Source organism: Physeter macrocephalus, chromosome 14, assembly GCF_002837175.3.
Source record: "Physeter macrocephalus isolate SW-GA chromosome 14, ASM283717v5, whole genome shotgun sequence".
NCBI classification, from domain to species: domain Eukaryota; kingdom Metazoa; phylum Chordata; class Mammalia; order Artiodactyla; family Physeteridae; genus Physeter; species Physeter macrocephalus.
In genome coordinates, this window is record NC_041227.1 from 22,503,460 (window position 1) to 22,522,459 (window position 19,000).

General features: G+C 46.3%; 1 protein-coding gene across 3 annotated transcripts in view; it reads right to left on the bottom strand.

The window, feature by feature from the left end:
* Nucleotides 1–131: 131 nt before the first annotated feature.
* ACSS2 (acyl-CoA synthetase short chain family member 2) overlaps nucleotides 132–19,000 on the bottom strand; it is a 46,522-nt gene continuing 27,653 nt past the window's right edge. Inside the window, exons 3-19 of one of the 3 annotated variants that reach the window (XM_007115351.4) lie at nucleotides 14,125–14,216; nucleotides 13,803–13,906; nucleotides 13,483–13,555; nucleotides 13,129–13,204; nucleotides 12,853–12,967; nucleotides 12,026–12,064; nucleotides 7,752–7,889; nucleotides 6,285–6,455; nucleotides 5,843–5,976; nucleotides 5,509–5,641; nucleotides 5,371–5,427; nucleotides 5,095–5,175; nucleotides 3,851–3,959; nucleotides 2,316–2,384; nucleotides 1,814–1,990; nucleotides 1,152–1,226; nucleotides 132–1,011 (exon numbers count right to left, since the gene is read on the bottom strand). In XM_007115351.4, coding sequence (XP_007115413.1) covers nucleotides 884–1,011; nucleotides 1,152–1,226; nucleotides 1,814–1,990; nucleotides 2,316–2,384; nucleotides 3,851–3,959; nucleotides 5,095–5,175; nucleotides 5,371–5,427; nucleotides 5,509–5,641; nucleotides 5,843–5,976; nucleotides 6,285–6,455; nucleotides 7,752–7,889; nucleotides 12,026–12,064; nucleotides 12,853–12,967; nucleotides 13,129–13,204; nucleotides 13,483–13,555; nucleotides 13,803–13,906; nucleotides 14,125–14,216 — 1,771 coding nt within the window. In that variant the 3' untranslated portion in view covers nucleotides 132–883. The remainder of the gene's footprint in view (nucleotides 1,012–1,151; nucleotides 1,227–1,813; nucleotides 1,991–2,315; nucleotides 2,385–3,850; nucleotides 3,960–5,094; nucleotides 5,176–5,370; nucleotides 5,428–5,508; nucleotides 5,642–5,842; nucleotides 5,977–6,284; nucleotides 6,456–7,751; nucleotides 7,890–12,025; nucleotides 12,065–12,852; nucleotides 12,968–13,128; nucleotides 13,205–13,482; nucleotides 13,556–13,802; nucleotides 13,907–14,124; nucleotides 14,217–19,000) is intronic. The other 2 variants (XM_007115352.4, XM_028499564.2) reach the window with 2 other exon arrangements.

A 19,000-nucleotide genomic window follows, 5' to 3' on the forward strand; every position in this document is an offset into this window, starting at 1 on the left:
CAAAAGTTCTAGAAGGTGAATATTGGGGTATTCCTGAGGAAAACCACTCCCCTTCCCATCCCCCACACAACTCAGAACAGCTAGCAAGTACACAGCCTGTAAGATAACCAAGAAAGCAAGTCACCACCTTCTTGAGGTCACAGACTTTATTCCTACAACCACAGGGCTTGAGTACAACAGGCAAGAAAAGAGAGCTTCGTCTGAGAATGTCTCTCATGGGCAAGACTCTGTTCAGGGGAGGGTGGGAAAAGAGGACAAGAAAATCAAGCTCCTCTGGTCCTAGGAACATAACACATTTACCCCTGCTAAGACACAAATGATCTGAAAACCCTCTGGAAACTGAGCCTGCCTGCACAGCCTCTGGAACAAATGGCAGACAAGCCATCTAGCACAAAAGGGAATTCAGACCCATAACAGAAGCAGCAAAGTGTTTAAAAAAATAATAATCAGTTGTTCCAGGACTCACAAACAGGCATTTCTAAGGGCAAGTGCATGCCCAAAATAAGTACTGGTGCTTCCTGAGAGAGCTGACATAGCATTACAGAGTTGCTTCCCTGCTTCAGTCTATGCCCTCACTTGCCCACTGAACGCTTAACTTGGGTTTGGGATATGACCTTCAGGTCCCTGTTCTGGGCGCTAATGGCTCTTTGCAGTCTAGACACACAGCAGCCTGAGGCTGACCTGGGCCCTGTCCCATCTGCCTGGCGGTCGCAGGAAGTTGCCTGCACCCAGAGGCAAAGCTCATCCTCAGTTCCAGACAGCTCGTCGGGGAGGTGGTGTGGGTCAGCACAGGCCCTGAGTACTCCTGGATGGGGACAGGGAGGGTGGGCAAAACTTTGGAAAGCCAAGCAGGGGGAATCCTGAGTAATGGGCAGGGTCCTGTTCACTGGATGGTCAGGCAACGGTGGCTGAAGAGCTGGGTGATGACGGATGGGTCAGCCACGGTGGACATGTCCCCCAGGTCGTGGTCATTCTGAGCGATCTTCCGAAGCACCCGCCTCATGATTTTCCCTGGGGGACCACAGGCTTCTGGTTACCTGGTGACAGCACTGACCCATTCCAGCCCTGCCAAAAGCTTCCATCCACACACACTCCACCGCCACTGGGCCTTGGCCAATCCAGTCCCAATCCCTCAAGGCCTCTGAACATACCTGAGCGGGTTTTAGGCAAGCTGGGTGCATTCTGGATGTAATCCGGTGTGGCAATGGGGCCAATCTTTTCTCTAACTGTAACCAACAAATCATTATGCATTTTTTCAGTACCCTTAGCCAGGCTGCCCAAAACCAAGGCAGAGATGGCTTTGTTTCCAACCTATTTCCTCTTCAAGGTTTTGCCCACAATCATTCTCAGGCTCACTTCTGTCTTTCTCTCTTTTAACACACTGTCTCTTTACACTCTCATTTTATACTAATTCACCTTCATGGAACTCAAGCTCTAGAATCAGCCTGCTAGAGTTGAAATTCCACTTTACTAGCAGTATGGCCTTGGACAAGAGATTTAACTTCTCTGAGCCTCAATTTCTTCATCTTTAAAGTGAGAGTAACAATAGGATCTATTTCCTGGAGGTGATTATAGAGATTAAATAGATTAATGCATTTAAAGCACTTAGCTCAGTGGTGGCACAAAGAAAGAATTCTATAAATGTCAATCATTATTAATTAACCTAGTAGAGACTGGGTGGGAAGAGGGTAGTTAGCCCCTAAGGCCCCCTGGGGTCTGTTTGTGGTTTGAGAAGCAGCTCACTATAGCCCTTCCCCAGCAACCTGGGCCATCAGGACAGACCTGGCAATCCCTGCCCAGGGAAGCTCCTTACTCTGCTTCTTGAGCTCCTCAGTGAGGGTGGAGCTGAAGGTGTGGCCGTCGCACAGGGTGACAAAACAGTAGAGGCATTCGCCCTTCACAGGATGAGGGTGGCCAACCACGGCTGCCTCTGCGACAGCCTCATGTTCCACAAGTGCTGACTCTACCTCTGCCGTGCTCAGCAGGTGTCCTTGTCAAGGGAAAGGAAGTGCCATGAGAGAGATCCCAGCCCCTGTTCCATCTGTCCCAATAAGGCAGTCCTGGTCTGGTCACATGGGGAAGGCCTTTCATTCATTCCTCACAGGACATACTTCATTGCCCCACCATCCTGGTTCCACTGCTCCAGGTACATTTCAATGTTTATCACTCTTCTTCCAAAACCTGGGTCTAGAACTGAATGCTGTACTCCAGGCATGGTCTGGCCAAAGGATATCCTGGCTCTCTCAGAAGGCTTTGGCTGGGAGTTGCTGGGAAAGCAGGGTAAATAAGAAGGGAAAATGGTCCCTGGCCCTCACCAGATACATTCAGCATGTCATCAATCCTGCCAGTGATCCAGTAATAGCCATCCTGATCCCGCCGGCAGCCTGGGAAGAGAAGAAATATGCAACATAATAAGTACCCCACAGTAGGATACAAGATCCACGTTACCAAACTGCTACACCCACAGCAATAGCTTCCTAACAAGTCTTCCTGCTTCTGCTCTTGCCTGCTGTGGTAGCAGGCTCCAGGATGGCCACACCGATCTCTACCTCCTGGTATTCATACCCCGGTGTAGTCCTCTTTCTCAGTGTACTAGGGTTTGTCTTGTGATCAGTCGAATTTGGCAGAAGTGATAGGATGTCATTTCTGAGATTAGATTATAGAAGACTGTGGCTTCTGTGTTGGTTGCATTCTCTCAGATTACTTGCTCTGGGGGAAGCCAGCTGTCATGAGTAGCGCTATGGAAAGGTCCATGTAGCAAAGAACTGAAGGTTCCTGCCAAAAGCCACTTGAGTGAGCTTGGACGTGTGTCTTCCAGGCTCAGTCAAACCTTCAGACGACTACGGCCCCGACCACAGGTTGACTGCAACCCACGAGAAACTCTGAATGACAACCACCAGCTAAGCCACTCACAGATTCCTGGTCCTCAGAAACTGTATGAGATAATATAATATTTGTTGTTTTAAGCTGCCAGGTTTCGGGGTAATTTGTTCCATGGCAATAGATAACTAACATACTGACCTGAAGTCTATTCTCCATAAAACAAGCAAAGTTATTGTCTAAATAATAAATAAATTCTTATCACTTCTCTGCTTAAAACCCCTGATGGTCTCCCACTGTACACTGGATAAAATCCAAACTCCTCACCATGGCTCACGAGGCCCTATCTTATCTCCCTCTCCAACTTGATATAAAATTCTTCCCCTTGCTCACTACATTCCAGCTACACAAGCTTCAGTCTGTTCCTCAGACATTCTAAGCTTGTGTCTTGCTGGTACAGAACATTCATTCTTACTCCAGATTTTCCCATGCCTGCCTCCTTCTCACCCTTCAGGTCTCTGGTGAAATGTCACTTCAGAGAAACCTCTCACCATCCCATCTATGGTGGCCGTCCCTGCAGTATTTATTTGCTGAATTTATTGCCTGTCTCCCCTTACTAGAATGTAAGCCCCATGAGAGCTGTACTGTGCTTAGATAAGTACATGGACATAGTAGGTGGTCAATAAATATTTATGGAAGAATGGATTGGTGGGTGGACACATGAGCAAACATAGGCTCCAGACATGAGGATACACATGACATAGTAATACATACTGCCATATGCCCCATCTCTTTCAGCCTAGCAGCAAGGGAAATAAGAACTTTTTCCCTCATACATCAGATCTCAGATGACACCATGCTGAGTGCCTTCCTGCAACACTCATTCTTGTTCTTATAATCTTCTCTGTAGTTCTGACTGAATATTAGACACTGATACATAAGACACATCCCTAACCAACTCTTCTTGGAAATGAAAGCGGACAGTACGTATCTCGGTGGGAGGTTTGGGAAGGGGATAGCCAAGGCTCACCATCTCCTGTCACATAGTACCCGGGAAACTTCTTAAAGTAGGTGGTCTCAAAGCGTTCATGGTTCCCATAGACTGTGCGCATGATCCCTGGCCAGGGCTGCTTGAACACCTGGAGAGTGAGGAAGACACAGTGGTAACATCTGCTACACTATCTTACAGGAAGACAATTACAGCTTTGTCAAACCTTAGGAGAGATAGCCTGAATGCCATTCCTGAGAAGTAGGACAAAGTACAGGCTTTGGAGATAGACAATCCAGGCTTGGAATCCCAGCTGTGCCACTTACTAGCTGTGTGACCCCAGGTAAGTAATGTTATCTCTCTGAACTTCAGGATCCTTATCTGTAAATTAGAGAAAATAATCTCTACCTCCCAAAGTTATTGTGAGGATTAAATTAATAGTATGTGGAAGCTGCCTTGCACAATGTTCTGTTAGTAATAAGCATTTAGTAAATTTGAGTCTCCTTTTAGGTAATCCCTCAGGGATGCCAGTCCAGTTTGATGCAAATGAAAGCAGTTATATAAAAATGTGGGACCCACACATAAGTAAGTAATCATTGCCCCAATCAATAATATCCTGTGGCAGCAGATTGACAGGATGGACAGAATTCTAGGCTAAGAGTCAGAAGACCTGGATTCAAGTCTTGCCCTTGTTACTAACTTGCTCTTAATAAAAATGAAGTGGGGTGGAGGGTGGGGGCTAATGATCTCCCCACAACTGTTAATAAAACAATCACAACAACAGCTAACATTTATCAAGCACTAACTGTTAGGTTCTGTGCTAAGTAAAGCTTTCACATGGATTATCTAATCAATCCAGCAACCACAGGAGACACAGGTACTATTATAACCCTGTTTTACAAGTGAGAACATTTAGGTTCAGAGGGGTTGGGTAACTTAACTAAGGTCACAGAACAGGCAGAGCCAGGATTTGAACCCAGGCAGGTTGACTCTGGAGCCTATATGATTTTCCACGATGTCTTCCAGACCCGAAAGGCACCATCAGGTATCTTTGAGCAGAGCCCTTAAGAACTTTGTGGGCCAAAAGGCAGAGAGGCAGGCAAAGTATCCAGAAGGATTCCCCCCTAGGGTCTCTCTGCAGATGATACACCCTCAACCATGGAGCTTTAGCCAAAAGCAGCTACCGGGAAAGATTAGGTTCTAAGCTCTAAAGGAGAGTCCAGTACCCCTTTGTGGACCCTCCCCCATGCCCCCTCCTCACTGACCCGCAAGGGCCAGGATCTCACCAGATAACCTTCAGCTTCACCTTCCAACTCTTCCCCAGACTCATTCAGGACTGCAGGAGCTACACCAAAGAATGGGAAGGTCTAGAAGCAAACAGGAGACAGGACCCACAGAGAGGAATGAGGCAACTATGACTCAACTCTCTACCTCTCCTAAGGAGCCCCAGAGCCCCAAATTCCTCACACATATCAGTCCAGTCCCCCACTCTCTACCTAGGCCAAATGCCCCAAGACTCTACTCCTGCCCAGCCCAGGACCAGCCAAGGGAAACTCACTCACAGCAGAACCAGGCTTCATGGGTGTGGCACCAGGGAGGGGGGTCAGCATATGGCCACCCTGTAGAAGTCAGAGATCAGGGGTTTGAGTCAGTCTTCCCACACTGTCCCTGAGCCCCAGCCTTCTGAACCCCTTACTCACTGTCTCTGTCTGCCAGAAGGTGTCCACAATGGGGCAGCGCTGGGCACCTACCACCCGGTGGTACCACAGCCAGGCCTCAGGGTTGATGGGTTCGCCCACTGTGCCTAGCACCTGTAAGGATGCCCGGCTATGCCTTGGGCAGGGGAATGGGGAGAGAGGAAGGTTCTGAGCACAGAGCCTGGGAGCCAGGAAGACATGCACACGCTCTTCTCCTGCCCCCTCCCCTATTCCAAGCCAGGGAGTTAGAACAATGGAATGGAAAAGACTGTGCACAAAAGGCCAGCACCTGCTCTGAGGGACAACTATGGGGCAGCAGTTGGGAAGGGGGTCTCACCTGGTAACAGGCTCATCTCCAAACTTCATGAGCAGGCGGATAGCTGTAGGTGCTGTGTAGAACTTGGTCACCTTGTACTTGTCCACAATACTCCATAGGCGGCTCGTGTCCGGGTATGTGGGAATCCCCTCAAACTGATCCCAGTAATGGCTGGTCATTTTTGGTCCTTCTCAATAGTCCCTCCATTCCCCTACCATCCCCTCGGGCTCAGCATTTTGCCCTTTCTGACAAATCCATGGCTTCACTCCCTTACCAGACAAGCCAAGAGACCTTCCCAGTCAGGATATACAACCCCCTGAGAACTCCTCTTTCTCCAGGAAACAGGTCATTGTATAAGTCCCTCTGCCTCTAGACCAAGTGGCTTTGGGAGGTTGTCACCCAGGATCATCTTGTCCATCCCCTAAATAAACCAAGTAGCCCTGAGTCCCAGCACCCTTCTTACCAAAACACTGGTGGCACCGTTGGCCAGTGGCCCATAGGTGACATAGGAATGGCCAGTGATCCAGCCAATGTCTGCTGTGCACCAGAACACATCCTCCGCATGGAAGTCAAACACATACTTGAAGGTTGTGGCCACATAGAGCATGTAGCCCCCAACTGTGTGTACCACACCCTGGGGAGAAAACAGGGCCTCAGGTTGGGGCCTTGGACTCACCCCCACTGACTACCAAATAGGCTGGACAGAACTAGAGGAAAAGCCTCCTCAGGGATTCTGGTCCTGAGAGCATCCCTCTCATAGCATCCATCTCTCTTCCACCCTCTTTGCATGTTCCCATCTCACACCCCACATGTGTTTATAGTCAGTCCATCATTCACACTCACACCCTAAGATGGTATTTCTGAACCACCCACATTACCCTCACATACATGAACAGTTCTAGTACACTCACATCTAATAGTGTCTCTATTATGTTTGTGCACACACACTCAATTCTATGTTGACACAGTGAGAGTGGAAAAGAAAAAGATAATCTTCTTTGCTTACTCCATCAATACACCCTCCCTAGGAAAGAGAGGCCCAAATTTTGTCTCTAAAGGTCCACTGAGGAATATCCAAAGCATGTGGAGAGAATAATTTATAGATGGGTGAGTGGAAGGTATATCTTTCAAGTCAACGGATAAATTAGAGTTTTAAGTGTTTCCAGCTCCCACACTGTGCCCTGGGAGGTACTAGATGTTAACAGTGTGGCAAGTGGAAGGGGCTGAGCTCTAAGAGCTGTAGTCTAGAAGGCCAAGGGTGATCCCTGTGCCGACTCTGGGCCTCAACTTTACAGGCAGCTCTTCTTCAACCAAACCATGTGGGTATGGGCAGGGAACACAGATGTCAGCCACATGGATTGATCCTTTCCTTCTTTTCTGGGCACCATGAAAGCTCCCACCCTGAATGTCTCACCCTGGGCCTCATCATCAGTGATTGAGGATTTATGTCAATTTGATTTAGAAAAGGTAACATGCCATTTCTTTTTTTTTTTTAAGATTATTTATTTATTTATTTAATTTACTTTCTGTCTGCGTCCGGTCTTAGTTGCGACATGTGGGATCTTCACTGAGGCACGCAGGCTTCTGTCTAGCTGTGGTGCATGGGTTCCAGAGCACGTGGGCTCTGTAGGTTGCGGCATGAGGGCTCTGGTTGCAGCACGAGGGCTCTAGTTGAGGCACGCAAGCTCAGTAGTTGTGGCACACGGTCTTAGTTGCCCTGTGGCATGTGGGATCTTAGTTCGAACCCGCGTACCCTGCATTGTAAGGCGAATTCTTTACCACTGGACCACCAGGGAAGTCCCTAACATGACATTTCTGAAACTCAGGGTTGTACAGTAAAATTCATGTCATTACATGCTTCCTCAGAAACTCACTTCTCACCCCTACACAGTGTATGTGTAAACACACACACACACACACACACACTTGCCTTGGGTTTCCCTGTGGAGCCACTGGTATATAGGATGAAGAGTGGGTCTTCAGCATCACACCACTCAGGCTCACACTCATCCCCTGCCTCTTGCATGAGTTCATGCCACCACATGTCAACCCCTTCATTCCAGGAGATCTGCAGGGGGAAGAAGACAGGAATGGGCAGGGAGGAACTGTAAACAGCTCAAGCTGGGGGCAAAAGACACCCCTACCTAGCACCTGGAGGGGCCAGGGTGGGACTGGCAGATGGGGGTCCTGGGAGGGAGGAAGAGCCCTGCAAGGGTGGAATTGGGCAGAGAGAATAGAAGCGGAACAGGAGGATTCTTTGGTACTTCCAGCACCCTGCTCCAGAGCTACTCTCACCCGGCCTAAGGCTAAGGAGGGCCCCTCAGTTGGTCCTTTCTCATTCTTCAATTCCTAGCTTAAATGTCACCTTCTTGGAAAGGCTTTCCCTGAACAGTATCTGTTAGGTTCCCATCCACAACCTCACCCCTGCTATTATTCTTTTTTTTTTTTTTCACCACGCAGTGCAGCCTGTGGGATCTTAGTTCCCTGACCAGGGATCGAACCCCGGCCCTTAGCAGTGAAAGCGTGGAGTCTTAACCACTGGACCACCAGGGAATTCCCACCCCTGCTATTATTCTTGATCACACCACCTTATTTCTTTCCCACACAGCACATATTTCCAGTTATTTTATTTAGCTGTTATTTTATTTTGCTTGATTTCTGTCTCCCCAAGTAGAAAGTAACCTCTATGAGTGCAGTGGCATGTCTGTCTTTCCCACCCCTCCCACCAAATCCCCAACACCTAGTAAAATGCCTAGAACTCAAAAGGCACTCAGTAAATTTTGTTGGATGAGTGAATATGCACACACAAGCCTACATACATACGTATGTACTTATGGGACTAGTGGCTCATCAGCAGGAATGTGGACACCACACAATTCAGAAATGCAGAATTAGTCAGAGCCACAGGAAAGGCGGGTACCTGGCCCCATTAGTTAGTAGCAAAAGAAGTCAACAGATCTTAGTCCACGCATCTTTTTCTGCATGTCTAGACATCATCCACATCTGGAGGTTCCTACCCCAACCCTGCCCCTGCCTTTACACCACTGGTACCGATGGGTTTCTCATAAAGACACTTGCTGAGGTTCCATTCAGCAGGAAACCTTGTTTTAAGTTGGTGGAAAAGGACCAAGGTGAATTTCTCCCAGTAGAGGGATGTCCCCCTATACTGGCGTGTGTTTGATAACTACTTCTGGATCTGTCATCCTGACATTTTTCTAAATTCTCCTTGAAACTGCTTTACTTTCCCAGTTATATCACCTGTTTGAAAAACCGGTCTTCTGAGTCTACTCTTTCCTGAGTGAAGTGTGTTCCCTGAATTTGTCCAAAAGTTGCACTGGATTTAGATTCCCAGTTCTGCCACTTCTTAGCTGTATATGACCTTGGGTAAGCCACTCTGCCTCAAGTCACTCATTTTTAAAATGAGGATAGTCATTCTTGCCCTAATAGTCACAGGATTTGGGGAACATCAGAAGAGAACCATATTACCTAGTAAACATGAAGCCTTGGATTGTCCTGGGGGGTAGTGAAGACTGATGAAAGTCATGAAGGTGAGAAGTTATTTCAGTTCCGATGAACTCCTCTGGGAGGTGAAATAAGAATGTGATGATGGGAACTACTGGGGGTTTGCTTCAGGTGTCACGAAACTCTTTCATATTCATTAGCTTCTCGTTCTATGGCCCTGGCTGGCAGGTAGACATGATAGTGTAAGAGAAACACCCTACTCCCATTATATGGCTCTATGGTAATTTACTGTGTCCATATTTTAAAACCCCAAAGTTTTAGACAACACATACCTTGATAAATTATAAAATTACAACTCCCCTCTCTCTGTACTGTCTGCCCCTTACTCTGGAGAATTTGAAGCTTCTGGCACATAAGCATCATAAGAATCACAAGTCCAGGCCAAGAGAGGCACCATTAAGAAGAAAAAGAAAGAAGAGAGAGAAGCTGCCCACAGCTAGAAAACACAAAAATACACCCTATTTTTTTACTGGAATAGCCATATGGGTCTACACATACATTGTCACATGGATAATTTTTTTCCCACCAGATGATCTGCTTGAGATGAGGACATTAATGTATTTAAGCAGAAGTCATCAAGAGTGCTTGGGCAAACGGCGCTGGTCTACAGTGCTGGTATGAATTGTCATAGAAAAGGCACTAGGTACAAGTAAGGGCAAAGCATAGTTACACTGTGGCAGTGAGGGGACTCTTGTAATCTTGTAAAACTGTTTCTTTTGTGGGTGTGGGTAAGAAGGGGTGGGGTGGGTACTCCAGGTGTGGAGCTGATAACCAGCACCAGGAAGCAGGGTGAGCTCAATTAGTGGCACAAATGTTGGTTGTGAATTAGGTGTATACTTATGAGGGCCCAGTGCTTTGAACCAGGAAAAGGTTTGAATTTTCTGATATAAGAATCAAGGAGTTGGCCTTTGTTATTGGACCAGAATAGCCTTAGGGAGGGCAGCTGCCAGGTGTGAGAGAAAAATATGAGGAAGCTCATAGTTAACATGGTTGAGGAAGGTACCTGCCAACTGTACCTCCCTTGAAGATTGCTTAAGGATGACGGGGTTTGGAGCTCTGCCAAGATTTCTGCAGCTTTGACTGCAGTCCTCAGACCTGGACTTTGTAAGCCAATTTTTATGGTCTTTGGTTTTTTGGTAACTGGTTATTTTCACCTTCAAGAAACAAAAATCCAGGAGCCTGTGACCTGAGGGTCTCTGGTATTAAGAATTATAAGAGTCTGTTTCTTTTCTAGATTCCCTTTTAGAAATGCCAGCCTGTCTGCTATATTAGAAATGATAAAAGCTAACATTTATGGAGTAGTTACTATGTGCCAAACACCTTACATACATTGACAAAACCCTATCAGGTAGCTACAGTTTTATCCTTATTTTAGAGACGGGGACACTGAAGCAAGGGAGCCTAAGTAACTTGCCCAAGTTCCCACAACAGCAGGTGATAGAGCCAAGATTTGAACCCAAGTAGTCTGGCTCCAGAGCCTATACTCTAACCACTAAGTTTGTTTCCTTTTTCAAGAGAAAAGTCTTAGGTCCCTGCCTGAGTTTTAAGATGAAAGCATTGTCTCCTGAGAATCAGATCTGTCTCCACCATGCTAATGAGAATAGAGAAAAGGGGGATTATCTTTACCATTAGCCTAAGAGGTAGATCATAGCAGATTTAGAGTAAGACACCCTAGGAGGATGGTAAAACTCAGAAGAATAGTGGCTTTTTTTTTTTTTTTTTTTTGTGGTACGCGGGCCTTCCTCTGTTGTGGCCTCTCCCGTTGCGGAGCACAGGCTCCGGACGCGCAGGCTCAGCGGCCATGGCTCACGGGCCCAGCCGCTCCGCGGCATGTGGGATCCTCCCATACCGGGGCGCGAACCCGGTTCCCCTGCATCGGCAGGCGGACGCGCAACCACTGCGCCACCAGGGAGGCCCAAGAATAGTGGCTTTTATGTTTTGTTTTAGTAAGGGAAGCGGGTTCCTTTAAAGCATATACTCTCATCTCTCCATTACTGATAAGGGAATTGAAGCCCAGAGAGAAGAGGTGACTCATTCAAGGTCAAACAGCTAAAAATTGGTCTCTGGACTCCAAGCCCAGTCTCTCCCCTATACTAATTGGCTTTGAGTTCCCACTTAGAGATCTCCCTTCTTAGAACCACCTACAATGTAACTTTTGTTCAATTTAGCATTTAATTATATAAGAGTTCATAAATCCCAAAGTAGTTTATAAATACATTTAGGAACCTTCTTCTCTGCTGCCCTATGTAAAACTTAGGTTTTCATTTGTAATACACATCTAACTGCCCAACTTGATGGTGAATTCCCAAGGTCAAGGTCTGTACCTCCTCTACCAGTTCCTCCTCCTGTCTCTCTTGGTTCTGCCTCAGCTAAGTGCACAGTAAAAACTTTCTGACAAGTTTACTTGGTCCTCTATCCCACAGTGGTCCTAAGCAGGAGGAGTGAAATGGAATGTCTGTTGCTACCTCTCTGAGATCCATGCTCTATGCCAATTCAGAGAGGTAGCAACAAGCATTTGGTTTCATGACCCTTCAGAGTGATTTAGATGGCAAAGGACCTAGGAGCAGAGAGAAGGGGGTTAGGTCTGGCAGCCACCTCAATGGGGCAAACAGGCAAAGAGCAGATGGACACACAAACAAGCATGTAGGGAAGCAGTGCCCAAGGCAGTGCAGAGGTGGGTACCTGGGGCCAGATGCGCTTGGGTTTCTTTTTCAGCTTACCCTGTTAAGAGCCCATGGAAAGGGTGGTGAGCAGGGTCCGAGGATAGGGGAGTGGGAGGGAAGGGTCACTATGCCCCAAACCTCTGGCTGCCTCTTTTCTCTCAGGCCCCTCTCTCACTGGTCCTCCCAGCCTCCATTTTCCTGACCCTCTTCACAGCCCCTATACACTCAGAACCCCTAATGCGGACAGGGGTCTCCAATCTTCCTAGACTAGACTGAAGTCTCTCTAGCCCTAAGACCGCTCGGAGCCCCTCAAGTCACAGAGTCTCAGGAACCTCTGTCCTTCGGGACCCTGAAGCTTTCATCCTTCATGCCCCTTAGACCTGGAGGCCACCATTGGGCTTTTCCATCAGAATCGTGTATCCAAAGCTAATGAGGGCCATATCTTGAGGGGCAGATCCTGGTCCTTCCATGGTGGGACCACACAGGTAGTCCACCCCAAACCACAGCCCAGTAATCAAGATGACTACAGATAGTCACCCAAGTCAGCCCATTTCTAACCCAAGCCCAAGCCCTGAACGTCCCTTGTGCCCATTAGAATACCCCAACGAGCACAGGAGTCTTCCTCACAATCTCTCATGCTTAGTTCCCAAGGTACAAGGGGCTCTCTACCTACATCCAAGGTCAAAGTCCCCCAGTTCCCAGCCAGCCCTGCCAGAGGAGCCATTCCTAGGATTGCTCCCAGATCTTCAGCATTATGATGAGGAAACAAAGGACATCGGGAACTTCCTGGGCAGGAAGAGGGAGCCACTTTGAGCCCAGAGGAGGGCATAGAAGTACCAGACTCACCTGCACATCCGGGCATGGCCTCTTAATCGGGGGGGACTGGCTGGGAGAGTCACCTGTGCCCAGTTCTGCCCGCCCCAGGTGCTTGACCACAATGCAGCATCTCACTGGGAAACCCCTAGAGGAAAGAAAAGCCTGAAGTGGTGGGCTAGTTGGCTCAAAAGAGAATTTGGCAAGACCCACCCACGTCCATCTAGGGTAGGAGGGACAAAGGGGACCTGGCACTGGGGAAATGCCCAGTCAACTCAGAGCAGTAGCCAGCAGACCAAACACACTTACTTCTCCCGACACTTCTCCAGGGCCTCGTCAGCCAGCTCCTTCAGGTTCACAAGCTTTTCCCCCCTGTAGAAGGCATCTTTGGGGAGCAACAGACATTCCAAGCCTTAGGAAGGCACCACACTCCTAGCCCTTTATCCCTAGTGAGCACAATGTCCACAGTCCTCCTGGGTAGGCCTCTTGTCTCTGGCTCTTCCAGCTGATTTGAGCTGACAGAGGGTAGGCTGAGGTGGAACCAGGAGACGAAGGGTAGGCTGCCCCTACCCTTTATGCCGAGCAGTCCCAAATACCACCTAGCTGACTGAAGACCAAGACTTTGGGTGGGGGTTTTGGAGAAGGGGTGAGAGAAGTAGTCACCTGTAGTGATGAGAAGGCTGCAGCTGGAATCCAGGATCCGTTCACAAAGAGACTCTGAAGAGAAGCCCGCAAACTAGGGAAGGGAAGAAAGACTGAAGGAGAGGGCGACCCAGGGATCGAGTGAATAAGGAAAGGAGTCACTTATAAAACCTTCAGGGTCTCTAAGCCAAGGTCATAGAAGAAACTGGATAACTGATAAGGAACCTATGACATTCTAAACTCCTTAGTCTGGTTCTTAAGACCCTCCATCATCCAGATCCAACCTACTTCTCCTGAGCCCTATCCCCCACCAGGCCCCTTTTTCCAGCCCAAATTCCTACCACAATGGAGTGCAGAGCCCCAAGGCGGGCACACGCCAGCATGGCCACCACGAGCTCCGGTATCATGGGCATGTAGATGGCCACTCGGTCGCCCTTGCAAATGCCTGCAGGTAAAGGACACAGACCATGGACCATGGTGGACCCCACCTGCTGCTACGTGCTCTCTCTCATCCAGTTACCCACTGCCACACCCCCGCCCCCGCAGCTGACCTTTTCGGTTCCTCTGTTACCAGATTCCTTCTATTCCTTGTCTACTTCCCCCAAGTCCTCAGATACCCCAAGGCTGGGCTTTCCAGTCCTTTCCCCATATCCCCACACTCACCCTGTTTTCGGAGAACATTGCTGAAATGACACACTTGAACCAGAAGCTCACGGTATGTGATCTGGGTGGTCTCCTCCGGCTCATTGCCCTCCCTGAGATACATCAGAAAGAGCCAGTCATTAGGGAGTATGATCTCTTCCCAAACAAAAAAATAGGAACAGTCATAAAATCCATTCAGTAACACCAAGGCCTGGGAATGTCCCGTGAGGGTGAGCCATCTGCCACCACACCTTGAGCTGACTGGTCAGATACGTTGGCTTTACAAGGTATACTTTATTTACAAGCTGTGTGTCACAGGAAAATGCACTGCCATCTCTGAACCTCATTTAATTTGATAAAATGGGATGATGGTTTTTTCTCTTCCATCCTAGGCATGTATTAAGGAGAACTTATATCATGGATGTGATTCTTCCTGAAAGTGATGTCAACACTGCACTGGTGTTACTCAAATGGGGTCTCCAGATCACATGTACCCAAGTCACCTAAGGAACTTGTTAAAATGCAGATTCCTGAGCCCAGACTTAGAATCACAATCACAACGTCCAAGAATCTGCTTCTTTACTACAAGCTGGTATAAATAATCAGTAGGATATAATATAAAATAGATAACTAATAAGGACCTACTGTATAGCACAGGGAACTCTACTCAGTACTCTGCAATGGCCTACATGGGAAAAGAATCTAAAAAAGAGTGGATATATGTATATGTATAACAGATTCACTTTGCTGTACACCTGAAACTAACACAACATTGTAAATCAACTATACTCCAATAAGAATTAAAAAAAAAAAGAATCAGTAGGTAATTCTGATGCACATTTAAAGTTAAGACTCACTACCCTCTATCAGCTGATTTCTACCTCCTCAGCCTTGCCCCCTACTCCTGTCTAGGCTTCAGCCTGGTTTCTTTCAGTCATTCTTTCATTTATTCATTTGCTTATTCAACTCCTATGTGCTATATATATGTATAGAAATAAGGCACTGATGAACAAGATAAGCAAGATTCCTGACAACATGGAGCTTATATTCCAATGATAGTGCAGGAAATATACAAGTAAAAAATATAACCAAGATAATTTCATATTATGATAAGCATTATGAAGGATATAAAGAATGACATAATAATGACTGAGAAATAATTTTCAAAAAGACATCTTAAGGAACTTTCAGACTGTATGCAAAGATTTAACTCTAAGAATATTCCCCTCAGTATTATTTTTCAATTTTATGATTTTCAAATAAGTAATACATACAAATGGTACTGCATAAAAAGATATGTAATGAGAAGTGTCCCTCCCACCCCTACCCTCCAATCACCCTGCCTCCTGGCAACCATTGTAACTACTATGTTGTGTAACTTTCCAGAAATAGTCAGTATGCAGACAAGGCCACTCCTAGTAAGATGAAGGGTATAGGGCAACTGAACTAGTGGGGAGTAACCAAGAAATCACTTTGGAAGAAGGCTACACCGTTAGCGTCTTTCATAAGGTCCTTAGGATATTGTTGAAGATGGAAATTTTAAAAATGAATTTTAAAAACTGAATTTTAATGCTGTTCAGAAGAGAAATAAGTACTTCACAGTCCCCAACCAAGCACGGAATGGGGAGGTGGGAAAGAGCTGCTTCAACGATAGGACAGGCCTATTAGACAAGCATATATACATGCATTTATGTTTATGTATTCTCTTTTTTTTCTATGATGGCATACAATACACACTACTCTGTATCTTGTTTTTTATTAAATATAATACACATCCAATAAACTGCACAAATCTTAAGTATAGACCTTGATCATCTCACTTTATTTTGAAATTTAACAATATATCTTGACATTATTTTCCATTAAGACTTACAGTACTATTTCATTTTCTTTGTCATCTGCATAATGTTCCACTGTTTGTGTATGCCATAATTTATATTTAACAAATAATTATTTCAGTGAATATCTTTTTTAATATGTCATTTACTCACTTGAAAATATACCTGTAGGATGAAATAGTAGAAGTGAAATTGTTGAGTCAAAGGATATGTACATTTTAAATATTCATAAATATTAGAGGATAGCTACTTTAAGTAAGATGGTCAGGGAAGGCCACTCTCTGGAGAGATGATATTTGAGCTAAGACCCAAGTAATGAGAGGTAGGCAACTATGTAAGGTCTTGGGAAAAGTATCCTGGGCAAAGAGAACATCAAAATTTGGAAAGGCACTGAGGTGGTAAAGAGCTTGGCCTATTCAAAGAACAGAAAGGAAGCCAGTATGGCTGGAGCCTAATGAGCAAGAAGCGGGGTAAGAATCAGAGGTAGGCAGCAGGCAGATCACATAGGGCCTTGTAGGCATGGTAAGAAGTCTGAATTTTATTCTAAGTAGGTTCCGCCTGGCTTCCCTTATACACAAAGTCCCATGTCCATATTCTTAATCATGCCATTGCCCCTTCTCAGAATGCCTTCCCACCTCCTTCAGGCTCCAGCACCACGTAGCCCCCCATAAAGGTCATTTTGCTCCCTCTTCCTTACTACCCAGAGTACTTATGAAGGAGGTAACTGAAACTCAGAGAGACGTAGTAACTTGGTCCAGGTCACACAATAATAAGTGGCAGAGCCAAGAATAGATCCTCAGGTCTTCTGATTTCAAGTCAGGACCCTTTCTCCTCATGCTGTGAAGGAAAGCGACTAGCAGGGAAGCCAGGCCTTTGGAGATTTCACAGAAGATTATCAGCTTCTTTCCAGTTCCTGGCTAGATGAGTTAGTTACTATCCTCTCCTTGGCTTAGCCCTCCTAAGGCTGAGAGGAGACAAGAACAGAGAGCTATCTAAAGTGGGAAGGAACGGGGAGAGAGGAAGCTGGCAAATGGCCCTGAAGGCCAGATGCGAAAAAGCCATTTCCAAAACTGGCTCACTGACGAGTGGCACACCAGAACATCTCTAGTTACAGCTAAATGCCAACATATACAACACACCCATGCATACCAGCTGACCTGTATGCATTCACATACATAAAATCATATATACTAATATAAAAACACTGTAGAAATACAAGCTGCTCATTTGCACACATAGGCACAAATAGCATAAGCATATGGACCTAGGCAAGTGTATGTACCACACATTTATGTACCCACGTATGTGTACAGCTTGCCCCACCAGAAACTCTATCACATTATTCTGTTTCATTTTCTTCATGGAACTTTGTATGATTTGAAATTATCTCATGTATTTTATTCACTTGTATATTATCTGCATCTCTTACTGGAATATAAACTCCATGAAAACAAAGACCTTGTCTGTTTTGTTCATTGCTATATCCTTAGCACTTAGAATAGAGCCTGGTACATAGAAGGTGCCCAGGAATATATAAGCACAAACCTATACAAGAACAGCTTACTTGAGCCCACTTCCACTTACACACACAGAGTGTACCTCCCTCTCCCTGGCTCTGGGCTTAAGTTATTCATTATTGATATAGGCACCTTACTCCTTCCAGTGTCTTCTTTCTCTGACATACACACCCAGCTGGGGCCCCTGGCTGGTTGGGAGAGGGGAGGGGACAAAGTACTAGTCTCAGCCCTCTAGGATGTTAAGAGATTTTTGCTTTGTGACCACCTAGAGGCGTGGGGTAGGAAGGGTGGGAGGGAGACACAAGAGGGAGGGGATATGGGGATATATGTATACATATAGCTGATTCACTTTGTTATACAGCAGAAATTAACACAACATTGTAAAGCAATTATACTCTAATAAAGATGTTAAAAAAATAAAATAAAAATAAAAGAACATCCAATTTAGTCTCCTAACTCCAAAGAAATCCAAAGAGGCCATTTGCTGTGCTCAAGGTCACATTGTACAATAGGTTGTGGCAGATCAGGGACCAGGACTCAGGATCCAGGCCTCTTTCTTCTATACTGGGAGCTGCAAACTCAAAAATCAATAGGGTTCAGGGGCTTCCCTGGTGGCGCAGTAGTTAAGAATCCGCCTGCCAATGCAGGGAACATGGGTTCGAGCCCTGGTCCGGGAAGATCCCACATGCCACGGAGCAACTAAGCCCGTGCGCCACAACTACTGAGCCTGTGCTCTAGAGCCCGCGGGCCACAACTACTGAGCCCATGTGCCACAACTACTGAAGCCCGCACACCTAGAGCCTGTGCTCCGCAACAAGAGAAGCCACTGCAATGAGAAGTCTGCACACCGCATCAAAGAGTAGCCCCCGCTCGCCGCAGCTAGAGAAAGCCTGCGTGCAGCAATGAAGACCCAATGCAGCCAAAAATAAATAGATAAATTAATTTAATTAATTAGAAAAAAAGAAAGTGAAAAGACAACCCACAGAATGGGAAAAATATTTGGGAAAAAAAAAGAAACAAAATCTCGCCATTTGTGATAACATGGATGGACCTAGAGGGTATTATGCTAAATGAAGTGAGTCAAACAGAGAAAGACAAATACCATATGATTTTACTTATATGTGGACTCTGAAAACAAAATAAACAAACATAAGGAAACAGAAACAGATTCATAGATACAGAGAACAAACTAAAGGTTGCTGGGGGGTGCTGGGCAGGGGGGAATGATGGGTGAAACAGGCAAAGGACCGTAAGAGGTACAAACTTCCAGTTATAAAATAAAAAAGTCTTGGGGATGTAATGTACAGCACAGGGAATATAGTCAATAATACTATAACTTTTTATGGTGACAGATGGTAGCTAGACTTATTGTGGTGATCATTTTTGTAATGTATAAAACTATTGGGCTTCCCTGGTGGCGCAGTGGTTAAGAATCCGCCTGCCAATGCAGGGGACACGGGTTCGTGTCCCGGTCCGGGAAGATCCCACATGCTGTGGAGCAACTAAGCCTGTGCGCCACAACTACTGAGCCTGTGCTCCAGA